This window comes from Piliocolobus tephrosceles, chromosome 19 (genome assembly GCF_002776525.5).
Source record: "Piliocolobus tephrosceles isolate RC106 chromosome 19, ASM277652v3, whole genome shotgun sequence".
Taxonomy (NCBI): Eukaryota; Metazoa; Chordata; class Mammalia; order Primates; family Cercopithecidae; genus Piliocolobus; species Piliocolobus tephrosceles.
The window spans coordinates 24515700-24539562 of record NC_045452.1 but is presented as its reverse complement, the minus strand read 5'-3'; the positions used below and the strand labels follow the sequence as shown (position 1 = coordinate 24539562).

At 52.8% G+C, this 23863-nt stretch overlaps 2 protein-coding genes across 8 annotated transcripts in view; both read left to right on the top strand.

The window, feature by feature from the left end:
• Positions 1-5995: 5995 nt before the first annotated feature.
• Positions 5996-23863, top strand: part of LOC111548925 (NADH-cytochrome b5 reductase 3) — a 32031-nt gene continuing 14163 nt past the window's right edge. For 3 of the 7 annotated variants that reach the window (XM_023221827.2, XM_023221828.2, XM_023221826.2), the window contains exons 1-2: positions 5996-6263; positions 19720-19851. In XM_023221827.2, the coding sequence (XP_023077595.1) occupies positions 6243-6263; positions 19720-19851 (153 nt within the window). In that variant the 5' untranslated portion in view covers positions 5996-6242. Of the gene's footprint in view, positions 6264-8338; positions 8639-8701; positions 8960-9504; positions 11183-18171; positions 18434-19719; positions 19852-23863 lie in introns of those variants that run through there. The other 4 variants (XM_023221829.2, XM_023221830.3, XM_023221832.2 and 1 more) reach the window with 4 other exon arrangements.
• Positions 15408-16155, top strand: ATP5MGL (ATP synthase membrane subunit g like; the record flags this gene model as incomplete). The annotated part of the gene is made up of 1 exon (XM_023221833.2): positions 15408-16155. A coding segment is annotated over one exon (324 nt), but the record flags the coding sequence as incomplete, so codon positions are not given.

The window sequence follows — 23863 nt, the reverse complement described above, 5'->3', positions numbered from 1 at the left end:
TTTTATTTTATTTTATTTTATTTTATTTTATTTATTTTATTTTATTTTATTTTATATTTTATTTTATTTTATTTTATATTTTATTTTATTTTATTTTATTTTATTTTATTTATTTTATTTTATTTGAGATGGAGTTTCACTCTTCTCCCCCAGGCTGGAGTGTAATGGCACGATCTCGGCTCACTGCAACCTCTGCCTCCCCGGTTCAAGCAATTCTCCTGTGTCAGCCTCCCGAGTAGCTAGGATTACAGGCGCCCGCCACCACACCCAGCTAATTTTTTGTATTTTTTAGTACAGACAGGGTTTCACCATGTTGACCAGGCTGATCTCAAACTCCTGACCTTAGGTGATCCGCCCGCCTCGGGCCTCCCAAAGTGCTGGGATTACAGGCGTGAGCCACTGTGCCCAGTCTGGTTTTTTTTTTTTTTTTTTTTTTTTGTGGAGACAGGGTTTTGCTCTGTCGCCCACGCTCACAGCAGCCTTAACCTCCCAGGCTCAAGACATCATCCCACTTCAGCCTCCTGAGTAGCTGCAACTATAGGCATGTGCCACCGTGTGCAGCTAGCTTTCTTTTCTTTCTTTCGTTTTGAGACGGATTCTCTCTCTGTCACCCAGTGCAGTGGTGCAATTTCAGCTCACTGCAAGCTCTGCCTCCTGGGTTCATGCTATTCTCCTGCCTCAGCATCTCCAGCAGCTGGGACTACAGGTGTTCACCACCATGTCCGGCTAATTTTTTGTATTTTTATTAGAAACAGGGTTTCACCATGTTAGCCAGGATGGTCTCGATCTCCTGACCTCGTTATCTGCCCGCCTCGGCCTCCCAAAATGCTGGGATTACAGGCATGAGCCACCGTGCCCGGCTGGCGCTTTTTTTCAATTAGCAATAATGTGCCTCAGATAAACCTCCTTGGCTACAATACTGCCACTGCGCCAAGCTAGCTTGCTCGCGCTCTCTCTCTTTCTTGTGAGATGGAGTGTCATTCTGTCACCCAGGCTGAAGTGCACTGGTGCGATCTCGGCTCACCACAACCTCCGCCTCCCAGGTTCAAGTGATTCTCCTGCCTCAGCCTCCCTAGTAGTTGGGATTACAGGCATGTGCCACCAGGACTGGGTAATTTTTGTATTTTTAGTAGAGACAGGGTTTCACCACGTTGGCCAGGCTGGTCTTGAACTCCTGACCTCGTGATCTATCTGCCTTGGCCTTCCAAAGTGCTGGAATTACAGGCATGAGCCACTGTGCCCAGCCAAGTTTTGTATTTTTAGCAGGTGATCCACCCTCCTAAGCCTCCCAAAGTGCTGGGATTACAGGCGTGGGCCACCACACCCAGCTTTTTTTTTTTTTTTTAACAGATGAAGTCTTACTATGTTGTCAGGGATTGTCAGGAGCTACTGGGCTCACGTGATCCCCCTGCCTCTACCTCCCAAAGTGTTGGGATTACAGGCATGAGCTATTCTGCCCAGTCAGAGCTCTTTTGTTCTGCACAACTGACTTGTGGGTATCATTTATTAGTTGCCTGACAGAACCATAGGTAATGAGTGATGCATGCCTCAAACAGTTTGCTTTCTTTTTTTTTTTTTCCTTTTTTGAGATGGAGTCTTGCTCTGTAGCTGAGGCTGGAGTGCAGTGGCACGATTTTGGCTTACTGCAACCTCTGCTGCCTGGGTCCCGGTTAAGCAATTCTACCTCAGTCTCCCAAGTAGCTGGGATTACAGGCGTGCACCACCATGCCCATGCCCAGATAATTTTTGTATTTTTAGTAGAGATGGGGTTTCACCATGTTGCCCAGGCTGGTCTTGAACTCCTGACCTCAAAGTTCTTTACAACTTGTGAGGGACAATTAAAAGGAGAAAGCCAACTTAGTCAGCTCCACATTTCACAAGGAAGCCAGATATGGTGGCTCACACCTGTAATCCCAGCACTTTGGGAGGCTGAGGCAGGAGGATCACTCGCTCCCAGGAGTTCGAGACCAGCTTGGGCAACATGACAAAACCCCATCTCTACAAAAAAAAATAAAACAAAACAAAACTAGTTGGGCATGGTGGTGCATGGTGATGCATGCCTGTAGTTCCAGCTACTTGGGAGGCTGAGGTAGGGGATCATCTGAGCCCTGGGAGATGGAGGCTGCAGTGAGCTGTGATGATGCCACTGCACCCCAGCCCGGGCAACAGAGCAAAACTCCATCTCAACAAAAAAAAAAAAAAAGAAAAAAGAAAAAAGGCTACTTGAAGTAAATTATTCTGAGTGGAGTTATCTTTCTTAGTTTTTGAAACAAAGTCTTGCTCTGTCGCCCAGACTGGAGTGCAGTGGTGAGATCTTGGCTCACTGCAACATCTGCCTCCCGGGTTCAAGTGATTCTCCTGCCTCAGCCTCCCAAGTAGCTGGGACTACAGGCGCCTGCCACCACACCTGGCTAATTTCTGTATTTTTAGTAGAGACGGGGTTTCACCATGTTGGCCAGGCTGGTCTCAGACGCCTGACCTTGTGATCTGCCCGCCTCAGCCTCCCAAAGTGCTGGGGGATTACAGGCGTGAGCCACGGCTCCCGGCCTTAAGAGGACTTGTTAAGACGTCTTCCAGCTTCCTAGAGTCCAGGAGTAGCACTAGTATTCACTTGCCTGTATGTAGCAGGGCTCCCTTAATTGCATCTGATGATTTTTATTTTTATTTTTATTTATTTATTTATTTTTTAGACGGAGTCGCGCTCTGTCGCCCAGGCTGGAGTGCAGTGGCTGGATCTCAGCTCACTGCAAGCTCTGCCTCCCGGGTTTACGCCATTCTCCTGCCTCAGCCTCCCGAGTAGCTGGGACTACAGGCGTCCGCCACCTCGCCCAGCTAGATTTTTGTATTTTTTAGTAGAGACGGGGTTTCACCGTGTTAGCCAGGATGGTCTTGATCTTCTGACCTCGTGATCCGCCCGTCTCGGCCTCCCAAAGTGCTGGGATTACAGGCTTGAGCCACCGCGCCCGGCCGCATCTGATGATTTTTAAATTTTAGTTTACTTTTAATCCTGTTAGCTTTGAATATATTGCCTAGAGACTCAGTTACGACTCAGTTTTTGTTTTTGTTTTTGAGAGAGAAATATGCAACTGGACAATTTATTGGCTTTGTTTTTCTTTCTTTGCTGTTTCTTTTCTTTTTTTTTTTTTTTTGAGTCTCCAACTCCTGACCTCAGATGATCCATTCACCTCGGCCTCCCAAAGTGCTGGGATTACAGGCGTGAGCCACTGCGCCTGGTCTGTGGTGTGTTTTTCTTTTCCTTTTTTGGCTAGTTTTTCAATTAAAAAAAGACACCTAACCCATGTAGTGTTATCTTTCTACAATCAGTGTTCCCATGGGGGTAAAACTATTCAGATTACTTGCATGCAAAAAATAATTTAAACTTTAACATGAAAATATGTGGCAAAACCCAGAAAGATCCATCATGAATGCAGGATACTTTCCACAAAGTTATACAAAAATAAATAAAATAAAATGGAAATAATGCTTGACTGATCCCAGGCCAAGATTTACTCTTGTATTCTACGTAGTAGGTCCCTCCCTCCACGCTGTCCCCAGAGTTCCCTCTTTAAAACCAGTACGTCAGCTGGGCACAGTGGCTCACGCTTGTAATCCTAGCACTTTGGGAAGCAGAGGCAGGTGGATCATGAGGTCAAGAAATCAAGACCATCCTGGCCAACATGGTGAAACCCCATCTCTACTAAAAACACAAAAATCAGTTGGGCGTGCCGGGCATGGTACCGAGGCGGGCGGATCACCTGAGATCAGGAGTTCTAGAACAGCCTGACCAACATGGAGAAACCCTGTCTCTACTAAAAATACAAAATTAGCTGGGTGTGGTGGTGCATGCTTGTAATCCCAGCTACTCAGGAGGCTGAGGCAGGAGAATCGCTTGAACTTGGGAGGCGGAGGCTGCGGTGAGCTGAGATCACACCATTGCACTCACTCCAGCCTGGGCAACAAGAGTGAAACTCCGTCTCAAAAAATATATATATATAATAATAAAATAATAATAATAATTAGCTGGGCATGGTGGTGTGCACCTGCAGTCCCAGCTACTTGGGAAGTTGAGGCAGGAAAATTGCTTGAACCCAGGAGGCAGAGGTTGCAGTGAGCCGCGATCGCGCCACTGCACTCTAGCCTGGCAACAGAGCAAGACTCCGTCTCAAAAAAAAAACCCACAAAACAAACAAACAGAAAAAAAAACAGTAGGTCAGGTGGGTGGGTAGGCGGGCGGACATGGTGGCTTATGCCTGTAATTCCAGTGCTCTGGGAGGCTGTCGTGGGAGGATGGCTTGAGCTGCAGTGAGCTGTGATTGCATCACTACACTCCAGCCTGGGCAACAGAGCGAGATCTCATCTCTAGGTAAACAAATAAACCCAGTAAGTCACTCCCTCACCTGCCTAGATCCTGCAGGGCTCCCCATTCTCCTTGTCATTCCAGTTCTTTCCACCTGGGGCTCCACATTGCCTCCATAACGTCACATCGCACCACTGTGCCCCCGGCTCGGCTGTATCAGCCTCTCTAACCTTGCACATCAGGCCTCTGTTCACCTGTCTCCACCTCCAGGCCCTGCCAGCAAGGCGCTTCTCCCTTTCTCTGCCTGGTCTGTGCCACATTGCCTGAACACACGGCCCACCCAACCCCCTCAGAGCACCAGGAGCTCACATCTGGGTCCAAGACCCTACTAGGTGTGCAAGGCCAGAGAATGACCCTAGGGCCCAGCATGAGCCTACACGGAGAAGGTGCCCACTGTCCATTGAATTCACCCATTCAACAAGTATTTAGGCTGCTCATCGTGGCTCACGCCTGTAATCCCAGCACTTTGGGAGGCCAAGGTGGAAGGATGGCTTGAACCCAGGAGTTCCAGACCAGCCTGGGAAACATAGTGAAACCCGTCTCTACAAAAAAATACAAAAATGGCCGGGCGCGATGGCTCACGCCTATAATCCCAGCACTTTGGGAGGCCGAGGCAGGTGGATCACCTGAGGTCGGAAGTTCCAGAGTAGCCTGACCAACATGTTGAAACCCCATTTCTACCAAAAATACAAAATTAGGCCAGGCATGGTGGCTCACGCCTGTAATCTCAGCACTTTGGAAGGACGAGGAGGACAGATCACGAGGTCAGGAGATCGAGACCATCCTGGCTAACACTGTGAAACCCTGTCTCTACTAAGAATACAAAAAATTAGCAGGGCGTGGTGGTGGGCGCCTGTAGTCCCAGCTACTCGGGAGGCTGAGGCAGGAGAATCTGTTGAATCCTGGAGGCGGAGTTTGCGGCAAGCCGAGATCACGTCATTGCATTCCAGCCTGGGCAACAAGAGCGAAACTCCATCTCAAAAAAAAAAAAAAAAAAATTAGCCGGACAAGGTGGCATGTGCCCAGCTACTCAGGAGGCTGAGGCAGGAGGAACGCTTGAGCCTGGGAGGTTGAGGCTAAAGTGAGCTGTAATCAGGCTCCTGCATTCCAGCCTGGGCAAGAGTGAGACCCTGCTTTAAAAAAAAAAAAAAAAAAAAAGCATTTATTGAGCACCTACTATGTGCTAGGCTCTGTGCTAGGCTCCGGGGATGTAGGGGACTTCAAATCAGACAAGGCCTTGCCCTCCGGGAGCCCACATTCCACTGAGATGGGGTGGGAGTGGGGGAAGCACGCAGGAGGCCTTCAGCTACGTGGGACAATGGGATGGAGAGCGGAGGCGCAGCCGGGGAGGAGGCTCTGGGCGGGCTGTGCTGAGACCGCAGCATTTGACCTGGGACGTGAGCAATCAGAACGGCCCAACCAGAGGCAGCTGGGAACAGTGCTGCCCTGGGAATTGCAAGTTCAAAGGCCTGGAGAAAGGCCGTGCTGAGCAACTGCAGGCCCAGGCCCAGTCCAGACCAGGCAGGGCCGGCCCCTGCAGGCTCGGAGGCCGGGGGAAGATTCCGCTTCTTATTCTCGCTCCCATTCGGGGGGCGCCATCTTGCTTCCTTTATGGCGGCGAACGAGGCCCAGAGAGGCCACCGTCCCGCATGGGGCCGCACAGCGGCGGGAGAGCTCGGAGCATAGAGGGGCGCATCCCCACTTCCCGGTCTCCAGTGCCCGGCAGAAGCGGGCGGAGCGACCCGGTCCCCGCCCCCGCGCCCGCCCCCGTGCCCGCCCCGCGCGCCCGCCTGGCCCCTCGGCCCCGCCCCTCCTCCGGGGTGACGCGGGCTGGGGCGCGACGGTCTCGCCGGCGGCTGCAGAGCGAGCGCAGCGCAGGGCCACCATGGGGGCCCAGCTGAGCACGGTAGGCGGGGAGGGGGCGCCGGGGCCGCGGGGCGTCGCGAGGGACAAGGACCCATTGGCGAGGGGGCGGGCTGGCCTGCGGGAGGGGGCGCAGGACCCGGGCCGAACCGGGCCGCACCTCACCCGGCCGCACCCACTCCGCCCGCCCAGCCCGCCGCGCCCCACCCTACCGCACCCTAGCCCTGCCCGGGCGAGCAACGTGGTGACGGCGACTCACGCCCTGGCCGTCTGTAGCGGGGAACCAGCCCTCCTGCCTGGGGTGCGGCAGAGCCAAGCAGCGGGGAGCACCCGAGCCCTGCCCTGGCCGCCGTGGGGCCTTGGCTGCTGGAGGGACCCCTGGTTGTGAGTGTGTGAGCGAGCGTGCGAATGACTGTGGCTTGAGAGTGAGTGTGTGAGTGTGACGGTGGGTGTGAAGGGCGGGCATGGAAACGTGTGATGTGTGTGTGTCGGGAGTATGTGAATGGGCGATGTGACTGTGACTGAACGTGTGTGTGCGCGATGTCACTGAGTCAGAGGGTTTTGCACGTTTTAGCAACAAGGAACAGAACCCCGATGACGCTGGGGCGTCCTCCCAGTGCACAGTGGGCCAGGCTCCCAGCGAGCCCAGGCTCCCACTGACTCTGCAAGCTGTGCTGGGGACCTCACACTTTGTGGTATCAGCGCTGTTTGCCCCATTTCACAGATGGGGAAATGCAAGCTAGTTTTGGCCGCCGCCCGAGGGAGCCTGCTCCATGGGATTTCAAAGTCCACTCTGCTGCTGTCACTTCTGGGCTGGCCTAGAACCACCTTCCCTTCCCCCCAGGCCACCTCCTCTCTCCAGTTTCTCAAAAGTTGATCATGGTGGGGCTGGAGGCTTGAGTCTGTGTGGACACGTGGAGGCTGCAGCTGCAGAGGGCAGCTCCTCCGTCAGCTGTGACCCGCTGTGTGTGGGGAGGCAGACACAGAAGGAATCATCAGCCCAGCACCCCTCCACCTCGACACCTGGCATCTGCCACTTGGAGGGCACCTGGGCCCTCCCTCTGGTGCTGGAGGCTCCTCCTTGGGGAATCAGGCAAAAGGCCTCTTGGCTTGGGCGGTTGCTCAGGAAAATGTGGCTCAACCCAGAACTTGGGAATGTTCAGACCCCAGGGTGAACCTGTGGGCATCACCCCAGCCTTCATGCAACACTCTCCCCTTTTTTCCCCAGAAAGCACCTGCCTCCTTTATTGTTGAAATGTCCTCCCTGTGTCTCCAGAGCTTCCCCTGGTCTCCACTCAACGCTTCCCTGCTGTTTTTGGTGGTGCTCCTTACCTTCCAGCTGGTAGTTGGATTTATGGCCACTTCCCCAGCACCTGGCTGCTGTACACATTTCTTTTTTTCTTTTTTGAGACAGAGTCTCTCACCCAGACCGTAGTGTAATGGCGTGATCATAGCTCACTGCAGCCTCAACCTCTTGGGCACAAGTGATCCTTCTACCTCAGCATTCTGAGTACAGGCACGCGCCAACACGCCCGGCTAATTTTATTTTATTTTTTTTGAGACGGAGTCTCTCTCTGTCACCCAGGTTGGAGTGCAGTGGCATGATCTCAGCTCACTGCAACCTCTACTTCCTGGGCTCAGGCAATTCTCCTGCCTCAGCCTCCCAAGTAGCTGGGATTACAGGCACTCGCCATCACACCTAGCTATTTTTTGTACTTTTAGTAGACACAGGGCTTCGCCATCTTGGCCAAGCTGGTCCTGAACTCCTGACCTCAGGTGATCCACCTGCCTCATCCTTCCAAAGTGCTGGGATTACAGGAGTGAGCCACTGTGCCTGGCCTAATCTTTTGTATTTTTAATGGAGACAACGTCTTGCTATGTTGCCCAGGCTGGTCACAAACTTCTGAGCTCAAGTGATCCTCCCGTCCCAGTTCCTCAGAGTGCTGGGATTACAGGTGTGAGCTGCCGTGCCTGGCCTCATTCCATTTATTTCTGTGGAATGACTGAGTAGTCGCCTGCGAGGGGCAGAGCCCTCTCTGGGAGTCTTGAGACCTTCACCAACCCCCCGAGCCCCATCTCTCCAAGGGTGGGTGGGGATTACCCTTTGTGGATGCTGCTGGGGTCTCCGCTTGGCCCAGAATGTCTCCAGCACGTTCTGAGCCAGGCCTCCTGGCTTAAGGGCTCCCCACAGTCTGCAGGAGGCTGGCTGGGGGCCTGGTGCACTAGGTGTCTTATCTAGGACGTGCAGGCCCCGTGGGAGGCCTCTTCCAACATTTTGGGGGATCCAGGCCAGGGGTTGGCCCCGGAGTCTGCCAGCCACACTGGGAGAATGTTGGAGCTTGGCCTGCCATCCTGAACTGTGGTTCCCCTGCTTCCCAGCCCGGCTATGAGTGCTCAGCGACCCTGACAGGCTGACAGGTAGAGTCTGCCCGGCTTTCCTACTGTCCCTGGCAGCCCCATGCTTAGTCGGTGGCCCAGATCCCAGCGCTGTGTCCACCTGTTCCTCCTCCTGAGTTCCCTTCCCCCACAGTTCCCAGCCAAGCCAGAGCCCCCCACCGCAGAACTTCCTCCGCTCCCTCCCACTTCCTCCCTGTTAGAACAGTACCAGGAGGGAGGTGCCGCTCAGATTCTGGTGGGACCGCTGGCGGGCAGGCGGGGGACAGGTTAGCAAGTAACCCGACTGGCTTGTCCGAGCTCCAGGGCAGGGAACTGGCACCTGGGGACGACCCGGCCTGTCAGGTAAGGGACCCTGGCAGCTCTCTCTGCCCATCCCAAACCTGGTCTGGGCAGAGTGGAGGCCGGGGTCCCCATAGGGAATTCTAGGGGTGGGCAGCTGAGCAGGGCATTCTATGCGTGGGCAGTAGAGCTACGCAACCCCTCAGCTATGATGTATTAGCTGGGGGCTCCCTGGGACTCTGGCACCCTGTGTCCCTTTTCCCCTCTGTGTTGTTAGAGACAAGGAGAGGCGGGTGGTGGGTTCCCTGGTGGGGCAGAGCATGGCCTGTGGGCATTAGGTCAGGGGCTGGGAGGCAGCTGTCCCCTGGGCCTGCAGGTGGCTGGGGTGAGGTGGTATGTGTGTGTGAGTGTGTGTGTAAGTGTGCGTGCAGCACAACTGAGGAGGCACAGGGGTGGGACCTTGGCCTCAGCCATCTGCCTCCTGTTTACTTGGCCCACTGCTGGTGGGGGTGGGGGTGGTGCTGTGGGTGGGAACGGGGCAGAGCCTGTTCCAACCAGTGCTGGCGGGAATAGAGTGTACTCCACAGTGTGAGTCTGGTAGGGCCTCTAGCTTTCTGGAGGTAAAACCTTTGCCCCTCCGCTGCTCCTGGCTGTGGTGCACCCTCTCTGCCGATGTCTGTCTCCCACTTCGGCTTGAACTCAGGTGGGGCCTCCTGGCCTGTGTCCCCCGCATTGGGCATGGGACCTGCCACCTGAGTGCCCACTGGGGTTTGTGGACTAAATGACTGACAGATGGTGATGGTCTGCCCGTGGCTGCCTCCCCAGATAAGGACTTTTACCTATAAAAAGCCCACCCCTTCTCTTTCATGGCCAGAAGGTTTCGCCTGGCTCAAGTCTGTCCCCTGAGGCTTGGTTTCCTCACCTGAAGTGGGAGGAGTCATGAACAGGCTTGAGGACTGAATGAGGTGGCGGGAGCAAAGGCTGCCCCCTCCAGCTCCGGGCAGCCCCGTTGTTGGGAGCAGACACTGGAAGGAAGGCCCCTGACTCTCGTCTGCTGCCCACGGCGAGCCCGGCTTTCTGAGCAGTGCCTGACTCCCAGCTCAGCCCTGGGAGTTGCGTGTATCCTCTCTGGGTGTGGAACAGGCGTGGGAACAGCCTGGAGCCGGATCCTAAGCCCACCTCTGATGCATGTGCTCTTGGGGGACAAGCGGGCTTTTCTGACACACAGGACAGGCTGTGCCCCGCCCTCACCCAGGAGTCTGGGCTCTTGTCCTGGTTCTGGAAACTTCTAGGCAAAATAAAAAGACTGGGAGGGTGGGAGCCTGTTGTCCCTTCACTAATTCATTCCACAAGTATTTGTTGAGTGCTTTCTGTGTGGAGTATTGGGGATACAGTGGTGACGACAGACACAGATCCCGGGATCTGCTCCAGGGCCACCTCTGGGTACTTGTGGGGAGCCGGCGCCTGGGGTCGGACGAAGGTCTGTGCAACGGCCAAGGCCAGCATTCAGGGCCTTGCCATCGGGGCCACTGACACGGGGGTATCTTTTTCTTGGCCTGGCGCCCACCCAGGCCCACATCCATGGGTTTAGGGTTAGGGCAAGTGAGGGAAGTGGGAAAGCAACAGAAAATCAGAAACCAACACCCAGGCTCCACCCTGGGCCTCCTTGAGCTACATTTGTGCCCTCACTGCCACACATTTGTCCCTCATTGTCACATGGGGAACATGGTTGTTCCCACCTTGCATCACTGTGGGAGGGCCAGGGAGGAAATGGGGGAAGGTGCCTCGCAGCCCCTGAAGCCAGCTGCCCGCAGAGGGGCCTTAAGCTGGGCTGTGCGCTGACACAGCTGTGCTGGAAAAACAGCTCTAGGGAGCAGCAAGCACAACTCCAACTCCTAATGTCATTCAGGTTCATTGCCAGGGCCCCCAACAATGGTGATTTCCTGGGAAGGTAACTTCCGCCAACTTTTTCCCTAGACGCTGTTCCCCGTGGGTGTGGTTTCTGTGACTGAGGGAGAGGTCGATAGCAGAGGAATCATCGGAATTGGCCTCACCCCAGGGAGTTTCCAGAGGGGACCAGGGGCTGTGAAAAGTCTACCAAGGGCCTGGTTAGCTAGGGAAGGGCTCCTCAGGGAAGATTTTGATGTTTGAGCTGGGCTCTGAGAGATGAATAGGAGTTTGCTGGTTGGATGCCCGCAGAGGAAGGACATTTGGGGCAGAGAGGAGAGCTTATGCAAACGCCTGAAGCAAGATGGGCTTAATGTTGAGAGAGCAGAGAGCTGGGAGGTGAGTCCAGAGTTGGGTGGTCCATATGGAGGTGAGCCCATAGAGTGCCTTCAGGTAGGCAGTGGGGAGCTATGGTGGGTATCTGAGGAGAGGGTGGAGCCGCCTGCTGGTTTGGGCCCCCGGGGCTGGGGGCAGGTGCTCAGGCCTCACTGTGGGAGGCAGGATATCAGATTTGGGCTGTGAGCTCCGTGACTGGAGCAGAGCGAGGGCGCCTGTTTTGGGTGGTGACTCAGGAAGAGCAGCACTTTGGGCTGGACATTGGGAGTCCAGTCCCGGCCCACCCCGCAGGGCTGCATGACCTTGGCAGGTCACCTCATCTATCTGAGGGACAGATAACACTGTCATGTGGTGAGCGGTGCTTGGAGGGCTGGCTTTGGTGTACTCGGGGAAGGTCACTCCCCTTTCCTGGCCTCGGTCTCCTCACGTGCTGGGATGATCACCACACCCGCAGCCTAGGGTTGAGGTGGGGAATATCCCAGGAAACCCGTGGCCCCCACTCAGAACAGCGCCAGCTCAGGGGTGCTGACCACTGGGTGCCTCCTTCCTCCCCACCCTCCCCATCCTCCAGGTAGGGCCCGGGGAGGTGAAGCGACTCTCCTGCCATCCTAAGCTGGGACTCAAATCCTGGTCTTTCTGACCCAAGTCCACAGCTGCCAACTGGGGCCTTGAAGGATGAGTGAAACACCTGGGCCATGCTGATTAAATGGGTGGTGCCAGAGACCCCAGCTGGGTGGCCCGGGGCATGGGTGAGGGGTGGGCTAGGCATCCACAGCCCTTCCTTTAGACCCGTGGGTCAAATACCAAGGGCCCCATGGAGCGAGGCCTCAGCTGCACCCATCATGGAGGCCCTGCCTGGGAGAGAGGCGTTTTGTCTTAAGCCCAACAAAGGGCCTGTAACTGTAGCCGGGCAGCTTGGAGCTGCTGGGCTGGTTTGGGGGTGGGAGCCAGGCCTGGTATGAGGTTGTAGCACCCTGCCCTTCCTTCACTTGGCTATTCCACCTCTCAGTTGGTAGTGGCCCCATGAGGGTGGCAGGAAAAGCCCCTGTGTGTGAGCTGGCACTTCCCAAGTTAGAGACCCCTATGTGACCTGGGCCCCCGCTCATCTCATCTCGCATCTCTTCAAGGAGATAGGCCAGGCAGTGGCCCTTGCCTTCTAGGGACAGGACACGCGGCTCCGCCAGAGCACCCTCCTCAAATTGTTGCAGAGTAGGGACTCCTGGTAGAGTTTCCAGAAGGGGAGGGGCAATGGGGCTAGGCCTTGAGAGGTTAGTAGTGTGTTACCTGGCCCTGCATAGAGTGGAGGCACTTGTCTGTGTTCTGCAGGATACACTACCTCAAGGGGCCCATAGCAGATCCCACAAAGGAAGTAGAGAGGCCTGCACGCACGCAAGGAACTTGTTTCCGAGCTTCCTAGCAGTCAAGGTGAAAAGGGAACTAGTAGGGTAATGATAAGAAGAGAACACACATGCACATTTGCTGAGAGAACTACAGTCAGGGAGGTATATGGGGACGCCATAGAAACAAGTTGTGAAACAGCTTTCTTGAGAGCCAGTGTTTTATATGAACTTTGACTTCTCAGCCTCTCTAGTTGAACTACCAGTATGGGCTTCACACACTTTTTATTTTGAAATAATTTCAAAGTTACTGGCCGGGCGCGGTGGCTCACGCCCGTAATCCCAGCACTTTGGAAGGCTGAGGTGGGTGGATCACGAGGTCAGGAGATTGAGACCATCCTGGCTAACACAGTGAAACCCCGTCTCTACTAAAAAGTACAAAAAACTTAGGGGCGTGGTGGCAGGTGCCTGTAGTCCCAGCTACTCGGGAGGCTGAGGCAGGAGAATGGCGTGAACCCAGGAGGCAGAGCTTGCAGTGAGCCGAGATCGCACCACTGCACTGCAGCCTGGGCAACAGAGCGAGACTCCATCTCAAAAAAAAGAAATAATTTCAAAGTTACTGTAAAAGAGCATTTATGGGCTGGATGCGGTGGCTTATACCTGCAATCCTAGCACTTGGAAGGCCGAGGCTGGCCCATTGCTTGAGCTCAGAAGTTTGAGATTAGCCTGGGCAACATGGTGAAACTGCGTCTCTGCAAAAAAAATTACCAAGGCCTGGTGGTACGTGCCTGTAGCCCCAGTTACTTTGGGGACTGAGGTGGGAGGATTGCTTGGGTACAAGCGATCAAGGTTACAGTGAGCTGAGATCATGCCTCTGCACTCCAGCCTGGGTGATAAAGTGAAACCCTGTCTCAAAAAAAAAAAAAAAGAAGAGCTCTTAGGTACTGTACTCTTCACCCAGATTTACCTAATGTTATTATTTGCTACATCTGCTTTATTTCTCTCTGTACAGTATATATCTAATGTATATTAAATATATTATATACTACATGTGTGCATATACATACAGTGGACCCTTGAATGGCATGGGGGTTAGGGGCTGACCTGTATAGTTGACAGTCCATGTATAGGCTGGGTACGGTGGCTCATGCCTATAATCCCGGCACTGTGGGAGGCCGAGGCAGGCAGATCACCTGACATCAGAAGTTCAAGACCAGCCTGGCCAATATGGTGAAACCCCATCTCTACTAATGATACAAAAATTAACCAGGTGTGGTGGTGGGGGCCTGTAATAGCAGCCACTTGGGAGGCTGAGGCAGGAGAATCGATTGAACCCGGGAGGCAGAGGTTGTAGTGAGTTGAGATCTCACCACTGCACTCCAGCCTGGGCGACAGAGCCAGACTCTGTCTCAAAAAAACAAAACAAAACAGAAAATAAAAATTAGCCAGGTGTGGTGGCATGCACCTGTAATCCCAGCTACTTGGGAGGCTGAGGCCGGAGAATCGCTTGAGCCTGGAAGGCAGAGGTTGCAGTGAGCCAGGATCACGCCACTGCACTCCAGCCTGGGCCAGACCTGTCTTTAAAAAAAAAGAAAACCCATGTATAACTTCTGGTTCCCCCAAAACTTTCCTACTAGTATACTATTGACCAGAAGCCTTACCAATAACATATTTGTATATTTTATGTATTGTATACTATATTTTCACAGTAAAGTAAGCTAGAGAAAACTGTTATTTTAAAAATCATAAGGGGCTGGGCGTGGTGGCTCACACCTGTAATCCCAGCACTTTGGGAGGCCAAGACAGGAGGATCATGAGGTCAGGAGTTCAAGACCAGCCTGGCCAACATGGTGAAACCCCATCTCTACTAAAAATACAAAAATTAGCTGGGCGTGGTGGCATGTGCCTGTAATCCCAGCTACTCGGGAGGCTGAGACAGGAGAATTGCTTCAACCCAGGAGGTGGAGGTTACAGTGTGCTGAGACCATGCCACTGTACTCCATCCTGGTGACAGAGCAAGACTCCATCTCAAAAAATAAAGACAGAGAAAATAAATCATAAGGAAGAGAAAACATATTTACTATTCATTAAGAGGAAGTGGATCATCATAAAGGTCTTCATCCTTGTTCTCATGTTGAGAAGGCTGAGGAGGAGGGAGGGGGTGGTCTTGCTGTCTCAGGTGACAGAGGGGGAAGAAGATCCTTGTATAAGTGAACCACACGGCCGGGCGCGGTGGCTCAAGCCTGTAATCCTAGCACTTTGGGAGGCCGAGACGGGTGGATCACGAGGTCAGGAGATCGAGACCATCCTGGCTAACATGGTGAAACCCCGTCTCTACTAAAAACTACAAAAAACTAGCCGGGCGAGGTGGCGGCGCCTGTAGTCCCAGCTACCCAGGAGGCTGAGGCAGGAGAATGGCGTGAACCCAGGAGGCGGAGCTTGCAGTGAGCTGAGATCCGGCCACAGCACTCCAGCCTGGGTGGCAGAGCGAGACTCCGTCTCAAAAAAAAAAAAAACAAAAAAAATAAGTGAACCACACATCCTGGCCAGGCACGGTGGCTGATGCCTGTAATCCCAGCACTTTGGGAGGCAGAGGTGGGCAGATCACAAGGTCAGGAGTTCGAGACCAGCCTGGCCAACATGGTGAAACCCTGTCTCTACTAAAAATACAAAAATTAGCCAGACGTGGTGGCGTGCACCTGTAATCCCAGCTATTCGGGAGGCTGAGGCAGGGAAATCACTTGAACCTGGGAGGGGGAGGTCGCAGTGAGATCACACCACTGCATTCCAGCCTGGGTGACAGAGTGAGACTCCATCTCAAAATAAATAAATAAGTGAACCACACAGGGTCCTTCCGGGGGGGGTGACCTTCAGCTGACTGTTTGGGATGATGGACTTTGCATCCCAGAACCTTGGCTCAATTTGTCCATAACCTTGGGGAGAAGACCCCAGCACTGGTGAAGGCCGCTGTGACTTATTCGAAGCCTCGATTGGCCACATTTTGGTACTATGCCATGGTTGAGCTGGTTCCCCCCACCCCTGCTGAGATCCCTGGAGCGATTCAGAGCCTGAAAAAAATAGTCAGTAGTGCTCAGCCTGGTAGCTTCAAACAGCTCACGGTTAAGGAAGCTGTGCAGAATGGTTTGCTGGCCACTGAGGTGTTGATGTGGTTTTATGTGGGAGAGACCGTAGGCAAGCATGGCATCATTGGCTAGAATGTTTGAAGACCAATCTTTAACATCTGATTATATTTGATTTATTATTTGAGTGTTGTTGGACCAGGTGTGATCAGACTGCTATCTGAATAAAATAAGATTTGTCAAAAATTCCAAAAAAAAAGTGAACCAAGCAGTTCCAACCTATGTTCAAGGGTCAACTGTGTCTATCTTTTGAACCATTTGAGAGTAAGTTGCCCCTTTGCCCCTAAATATTTCGGTGTGTATCTCCTAAGAACAAGGACATTGTTTTGCGTAACCACAGAATAATTACAGGAAAGTAACATTGTCACAACACTATTATCTAATCCACAAGCCTTATTCAATTTTTTTTTTTTTTTTTTTTTGAGACGGAGTCTTGGCTCTTGTCATCCAGACTGGAGTCCAGTGGCATGATCTCGACTCACTGCAACCTCCGCTCCTGGGTTCAAGCAGTTGTCCTGCCTCAGCTCCCAAAGTAGCTGGGATTACAGGCACCCGCCACCACGCACAGCTAATTTTTGTAGTTTTAGTAGAGATGGGATTTCACCATGTTGGCCAGGCTGGCCAAATTTCATCAATTGTCTCAGTATTGGCCTTTATAACTATTCTTTCTTGGGCCAGTGCTAATCTAAAACCACATGCCGGAGTTCGTCCTGTCTCTTTGGCTTCTGTACTAGTTTACCAGGGCTGCCATAACAAATTTTCTGCAAACCAGGCAGCTGAAGACAACAGAACCTTATTCTCTTACAGTTCTGGAGGCCAGAAGTCTGAGATACAGGTGTCAGCAGGGCAGGGCTGTGCTCTCTCTGACGTTTAGGAGAGGATCCTTCAGCTCCTGGAGTCTGTCAGCAGTTTTTGGTTTTTAATTTTTTGGGTTTTTTTTTTTTTTTTTTTTTGAGAGGGAGTGTTGCTCTATTGCCCAGGCTGAAGTGAAGTGGCGTGATCTCAGCTCACCGCAACCTCTACCTTCCGGATTCAAGTGATTCTCATGCCTCAGCTTCCCAAGTAGCTGGGATTGCAGACGCCCACCACCACACCCAGCTAATTTTTGTATTTTTGGTAGAGACGCAGTTTTCCATGTTGGCCAGGCTGGTCTCCAACTCCTGACCTCGGGTGATCCACCCGCCTCGGCCTCCCAAAGTGCTGGGATTACAGGCATGAGCCACTGTGCCCGGCCCCCCACTTTTTGTGTGTGTGTGAGTGTGTGTGTGTGACAGAGTCTCGCTCTATCGCCCACGCTGGAGTGCAGTGGCACGATCTCAGCTCACTGCAACCTCCGCCTCCCGGGTTCAGGCGATTCTCCTGCTCCAGCCACCCAAGTAGCTGGGGTAGCCCACCACCACACCCAGCTAATTTTTGTATTTTTGGTAGAGATGGGGTTTCACCATGTTGGCCAGGCTGGTCTCGAACTTCTGACCTCAAGTGATCTGCCTGCCTTGGCCTCCTAAAGTGCTGGGATTACAAGTGTGAGCTACCGTGCCTGGCCTTTTTTTTTTTTTTAAGATGGACTTTCTCTCTCATTGCCCAAGTGGTAGTGCAATGGCGCAATCTCGGCTCACTGCAACCTCCATCTCCTGGGTTCAAGCATTTCTCCTGCCTCACTTTCTCAAGTAGCTGGGATTACAGGCATGTGCCACCACACCCAGCTAATTTTTTGTATTTTTAGTAGAAACTGGATTTCACAATGTTGGCCAGGCTGGTCTCGAACTCCTGACCTCAGGTGATCCACCTGCCTCAGCCTCCCAAAGTGCTGGGATTACAAGTGTGAGCCACCGCGCCCAGCCTCTTTTTTTTTTCCGATATGGAATCTTGCTCTGTCTCCCATGCTGGAGTGTGGTGGTACAGTCTTGGCTCGCTGCAACCTCCTCCTCCCAGATTCAAGTGATTTTCCTGCCTCAGCCTCCTGAGTAGCTGGGACTACAGGTGTGTGCCCAGCCAGGGATTTGGGTTTTCTAACCAACTTTTAGGGTTTTTTTTTTTTTTTTTTTGAATAGAGACAGAGTTTTGCTATGTTGCCCAGGCTGGTCTCGAACTCCTGGACTCAAGCAATCTTCCTGCCTCTACCATCTGAGTAGCTGGGACCACGGGCGTGTGACACCGCAACCAGCTAACTTTTTTTTTTTTTGAGATGGAGTCTCGCTCTTGTTGCCCAGGCTGGAGTGCAATGGCATGATCTTGGCTCATTGCAACCTCCAGCTCCCAGGTTCAAGCCATTCTCCTGCCCCACCCTCCCAAGTAGCTGGAATTACAGGCACACGCCACCACGCCCGGCTACTTTTTGTATTTTTAGTAGAGATGGGGTTTCACCATGTTGGCCAGGCTGATCTTGAACCCCTGACCTCAGGTGATCCACTCACCTCGGCCTCCCAAAGTGCTGGGATTACAAGCGTGAGCTACTGCGCCCGGCCTACAACCAGCTAACTTTTTATATTTTTTCTAGAGACAGAGTTTCACCTTGTTGCCCAGGCTGGTCTCAAACTCCTGGGCTCAAAACTGTTCCCCTGCCTCCGCCTCCCAGAGTGTTGGGATTACAGGCGTGAGCCACTATGCCTGGCCCCCTTTTAGGGCCTTCGTGAGGCTGAGATGTCAGGGGCAGGGGCTGGAAAGGAACAGCCCCTCAGGGCTGTATGGCGCGGTCCGCCTGAGCCTGAGGTATCCCAGCGTGGTATAAGAGATGAGTGGACTCTGAGTCAGCTCCGACCTGCCAGCTGGGTGACTGGGTGAGTTGCTTTGCCTTTCTGGGTTGTTTCCTCATCTGCGAAATGGTGGCGGTGACAGTGCCTACCGCGTGGGGTTACTGCGAGGACCGTGCCTGTGTGGTGCCCGATGTGGCCCTGGGATCCCTGAGGCTGTTGACCTTGGTGATCTGAGTAGTAGAGTCGCAGCTCTGGGGGCCTTGCAGATCACCTGGTCCACTCCGGTTGAGAGGGGAAGGGACTTTGTTGGGGTCACACAGCCAGTGACCTTCCCAGTGCCTGGCTCAGTGCTTCGCTTCCCTTACACCTGATGGCAAAACCCCAGGGCTCAGGGACATTCATGGATGTCATTTGGGGGAAGTGGCTCAGTTCACCCAGCTTCACTGACTTGTTCTAGTGTGCTCTGTGGGAGAGCAAAGAGGAGAGCATCAATCTCAGTGGCCCCAAGGACCGGATTTAAAGGTGCCGTAGAGCCATTTGGGCAGTGTAGGCCTTTCAGATAGATTCTGAGTTGGGGTTATTACTTGTCTGGTTGTCTAAATCAAGCTAGAACTTGACATCACTTAATAAGACCAGGGAAGTTGCCGGGCGTGGTGGCTCACGCCTGTAATCCCAGCACTTTGGGAGGCCGAGGCAGGTGGATCACAAGGTCAGGAGTTCAAGACCAGCCTGGCCAATGTGGTGAAACCCTGTCTCTACTAAAAACACAAAAATTAGCCAGGCATGATGGTGGGTGCCTGTAATCCCAGCTACTCGGGAGGCTGAGGCAGAGAATTGCTTCAACCCAGGAGGCAGAGTTTGCAGTGAGCTGAGATCGGGCCATTGCACTCCAGCCTGGGTAGGGTGACAGACTAAGACTCTGTCAAAAAAAAAAAAAAAAAAAAAAAGACCAGGGAAGTTGACTAAAGGAAGGAAGAGAAGGAGGAGCACAAATATATTATGCTCAAGATTAATTTTGCTCTGAGCTTCCTAGTCGCCAAAGTGAAAAAGGGTATGTGTTTAGAGACACAGCACTTTTTGGTCCTGGCTCCTCAGAGGAAATGGAGCTTTTTCTCATGGTAGTGAGCACAGAAGCCTGGGTAATGCTCAGTGACAGGTGTAATGAGCAACAGGTGTAATGCTCAGTCTGGTCTTTATAGCTTCTCCTAGTGGGCACCAAAATTGATGATGCTGTCTGGATGACGGTGGTGGGGAGAGGGTGCTCCCGGCAGAGGGGACAGCATGAGCAGAGGCCTGGGAGTGTGGACGAGCCGGTGTGTTTAGGGAAAGGCAGGCTCCTGTGCTGAGCCCGCGGGTCCCTGTCGTTTCAGTTGGGCCATGTGGTGCTCTCCCCAGTCTGGTTCCTGTACAGTCTGCTCATGAAGCTGTTCCAGCGCTCCACGCCGGCCATCACCCTCGAGAGTCCGGACATCAAGTACTCGCTGCGGCTCATCGACCGGGAGGTGAGTGCCGGCCGCTGCCGCTGCCTTGTCAGCATCACAGCATTGCCCAGGCACCTACAGGCATCTACTCTGTGCTCAGGGCATGGTCTTGTTCTGAAGTAGATACTGTTGTCCGCCCATTCTACCGATGGAGAAAGCGAGGTGATGTCCTTTGCTAAGGCCACCAGGAAGTGGCCTAGGGCTTTAAACCCTGGTCTCTCTGTCCACAGAGCCCATTCTCTGAACCACACTCACTGCCTCATGGACGGTCAGAGTGGAAGGAACCCCTCAGAACTTTTAGGTCCATTTATGGAGTAGGAGTGCAGGGTTGAGAGATTTGAAGATGAGGTCTGCCTCCTCCCCCTCCCCCAGCCTCACTCCCCGCAGCCTGGTACTTCTGGACCTGGACACTTTTCACATCTGTGCAGATTCCCTGGGTGCTCTGAGCTGTGTGGGCTCCCTCTGCCCTGTTTGCTTCTTACTTTCTTTCATTAGTTAGTGCATACTTTTTTTTTGAGACAGAGTCTTGCTCTGTGTCCCAGGCTGAAGTACAGTGACGCAATCTCGGCTCACCGCAACCTCTGCCTCCCCAGGCTCAAGTGATTCTCCTACCTCAGCCCCCTGAGTAGCTGCAATTACAGGCATGAGCCACCGTGCCCAGCCTAATTTTTGTATTTTTTGTAGAGGTGGGGTTTTGTCCTGTTGTCCAGGCTGGTCTCAAACTCCTGGGCTCTAGGGATCCTCGCCCCTCCACCTCCCAAAGTGTTGGGATTACAGGCATGAGCCATGGTTCCTGACCTGACTCATTTTTTTCAAAGCCCTGATTATGATTTAAAACCATCCTCTCCCTCTTTTGCCTTGCTGCCCAGTAAAGGCTTCTTCCTTCGGTCGCTTGCCCTCTTCAGAGCCCCTCCCTTGCTCTATTTCTGGCCACCCCCAGCAGGCACAGGAGGGGTGTGGCAGGGAAAACTGAGTCACAGCAGAGAATGTCATCTGCCAGGGCCCAAGTCTGTACCCTGGGCTTGTGCCTGGTGCATCTGACTCAGGCTTCACAGGAATCTCAGGCTTCCATGGCACGGAGCTGGCCGCTTCCTGGAACTTTTGCAACAAGTGTCTGTAATTGTCCCAGGAGCTCACAGAGATGTTGACATTCAGAAGCAAAAAAAAAAACATACAAAATGAAAAGTAAATTACCAGCCAGGCATGGTGACTCACGCCTGTAATCCCAGCACTTTGGGAGGCTGAGGCCGGTGGATCACCTGAGGTCGGGAGTTTGAGACCAGCCTGGCCAACATGGTGAAACCCCATCTCTACTAACAATACGAAAATTAGGCCAGGCACGGTGGCTCACACCTGTAATCCCAGCACTTTGGGAGGCCAAGGTGGGCGGATCACAAGGTCAGGAGATCGAGACCATCTTGGCTAACACAGTGAAACCCCGTCTCTACTAAAAATACAAAAAATTAGCTGGGCATGGCAGCATGCGCCTGTAGTCCCAGCTGCTGGGGAGGCTGAGGCAGGAGAATGGTGTGAACCCGGGAGGCGGAGCTTGCAGTGAGCCGAGATGGCACCATTGCACTCCAGCCTGGGTGACAGAGCGAGACTCCGTCTCGAAATAAACAAATAAATAAATAAATAAATTAGCCGGGTGTGGTGGCGGACACCTGTAATCCCAGCTGCTCTAGAGGCTGAGGTGGGAGAATGGCATGAACCCGGGAGGTGGGGCTTGCCGTGAGCCAAGATTGCGCCACTGCACTGCAGCCTGGGCTACAGAGCAAGACTCCATCTCAAAAAAATAAATAAATAGGAAAATTAGCCGGGCGTGGTGGCAGGTGCCTGTAATCCCAGCTGCTTGGGAGGCTGAGGCAGGAGAATTGCTTGAAGCGGGAGGCAGAGGTTGCAGTGAGCTGAGATCACACCGTTGCACTCCAGTCTGGGTGATAAGAGTGAAACTCCGTTTCAAAAAAATAAAAAATACAAAACAAAAAAAAGTAAATCACCACCTTCCAGATGAGACCACACTTACCCTTGGGATATGAATGTTTTTTTTTCCCAAGATGGAGTCTTACTCTGTCACCTAGGCTGGAGTGCAGTGGTGCAATCTCGGCTCACTGCAAACTCCACCTCCCGGGTTCACGCCATTCTCCTGCCTCAGCCTCCCAAGTAGCTGGTACTACAGGCGCCCGCCACCATGCCCAGCTAATTTTTTGTATTTTTAGTAGAGACGGGGTTTCACCATGTTAGCCAGGATGGTCTCGATCTCCTGACCTCGTGATCCGCCCGCCTTGGTCTCCCAAAGTGCTGAGATTACAGGTGTGAGCCACCGCGCCCGGCTGTTTGTTTGTTTTTGAGATGGAGTTTCGCTCTCGTTGCCCAGGCTGTGGTGCAATGGCGTGATCTCAGCTCACTGCAACCTCTGCCTCCTAGGTTCAAGCGATTCTCCTGCCTCAGCCTCCCAAGTAGCTGGGATTACAGGTGCCCACCACCACACCCTGCTAATTTTTTTTGTATTTTTAGTAGAATTGGGGTTTCACCATGCTGGCCAGGCCGGTCTTGAACTCCTGACCTCAGGTGATCCACCTGACTTGGCCTCTCAAAGTGCTGGAATTACAGGCGTGAGCCACCACACCCGGCCCTGTGGTATGTTTTATACTTATGTAATCAGGCACATGTTTTTTTCTTACCCAAATGAAATCGTAACATTTTGAAACCTGTTAACATTCTTTTCCCTTGTTATTGGTGGGTTTTTTTGTGTTTGTGTTTTTTTAGAACAAGATCTCGCTGTGTCACCCAGGCTGCTTACTGCAACCTCACACTCTTGGGCACAAACCTTCTAAGTAGCTGGGACCATGTGCATGCACCATTATGCCTGGCTCTGTTACTGTTGTTCCTTTTTTTTTTCTTTTTTTTTTGAGACGAAGTTTCACTCTTGTTGCCCACGCTGGAGTGCAATGGCACAATCTCGACTCACTGCAACCTCAGCCTCCCAGGTTCAAGTGATTCTCAGGCCTCAGCCTCCCAGGTGGCTGGGATTACAAGCATGTACCACTGCCTAATTTTGTATTTTTAGTAGAGACGGGGTTTCTCCATGTTGGTCAGGCTGGTCTCGAACTTTGACCTCAGGTGATCTGCCCGCCTCAGCCTCCCAAAGTGCTGGGATTACAGGCATGAGCCACCGCGTCCGGCCCTATTGTTTCTTAATTTCAGAAATAATGTATTATTTATATGTGCTCACAATAAAAACTCTGTGAAGGATGACCTCCATCCCTACCCCATTGCCGCATCCCCAGGGCCCCATGCAGATGGCCCAGGTCACAGCTCAGCGTGAGCCTGCCAGACCCTGTGTGGGTATTTCGTTCATACACGGGGGTGTGTGGAGGTGCAGGTGTGCACACGCAGTTTCTTGTTTTGATAACCTGTTTTTTTAGCCAGCCATACAACATGGATCCTTTTAGTATTTCATCATAGGGATGTTACACAAGGGAGCGTGTGGCAGATGTCCTAGGATTGCAGCTTTGCCCCCGTGTTGTGCCCGCGGTGGCTTTGCGGGATCTGCAGCGGGCCTGCTCTGGGTGCTCTGTGCTTTGCCCAACCTGGATGCCCTACTAGAGGTTAGCCAGCACCATAATTATTCGTCTCTTGTCCTCATTTCTATTCCTTTTTTTTTTTTTTTTTTTGAGATTGAGTTTCACTCTTGTTGCCCAGGCTGGAGTGCAATGGCGCAATCTCGGCTCACTGCAACCTCTGCCTCCTGGATTCAAGTGATTCTTCTGCCTCAGCCTCCTGAGTAGCTGGGATGACAGGCATGCACTACCACGCCCAGCTAATTTTGTAGTTTTAGTAGAGATGGGGTTTCTCCATGTTGTTCAGGCTGGTCTTGAACTCCTGACCTCAGGTGAGGTCTCCCAAAGTGCCGGGATTACAGGCCACCGTGCCCAGCCATCTCATTTCTATTCTTCCTCCAAATGTTTTCTGGCGCATGGGTTTCTGACCTTGACTGTTGGGACCAATTTTTTTTTTTTTTTTTTTTTTT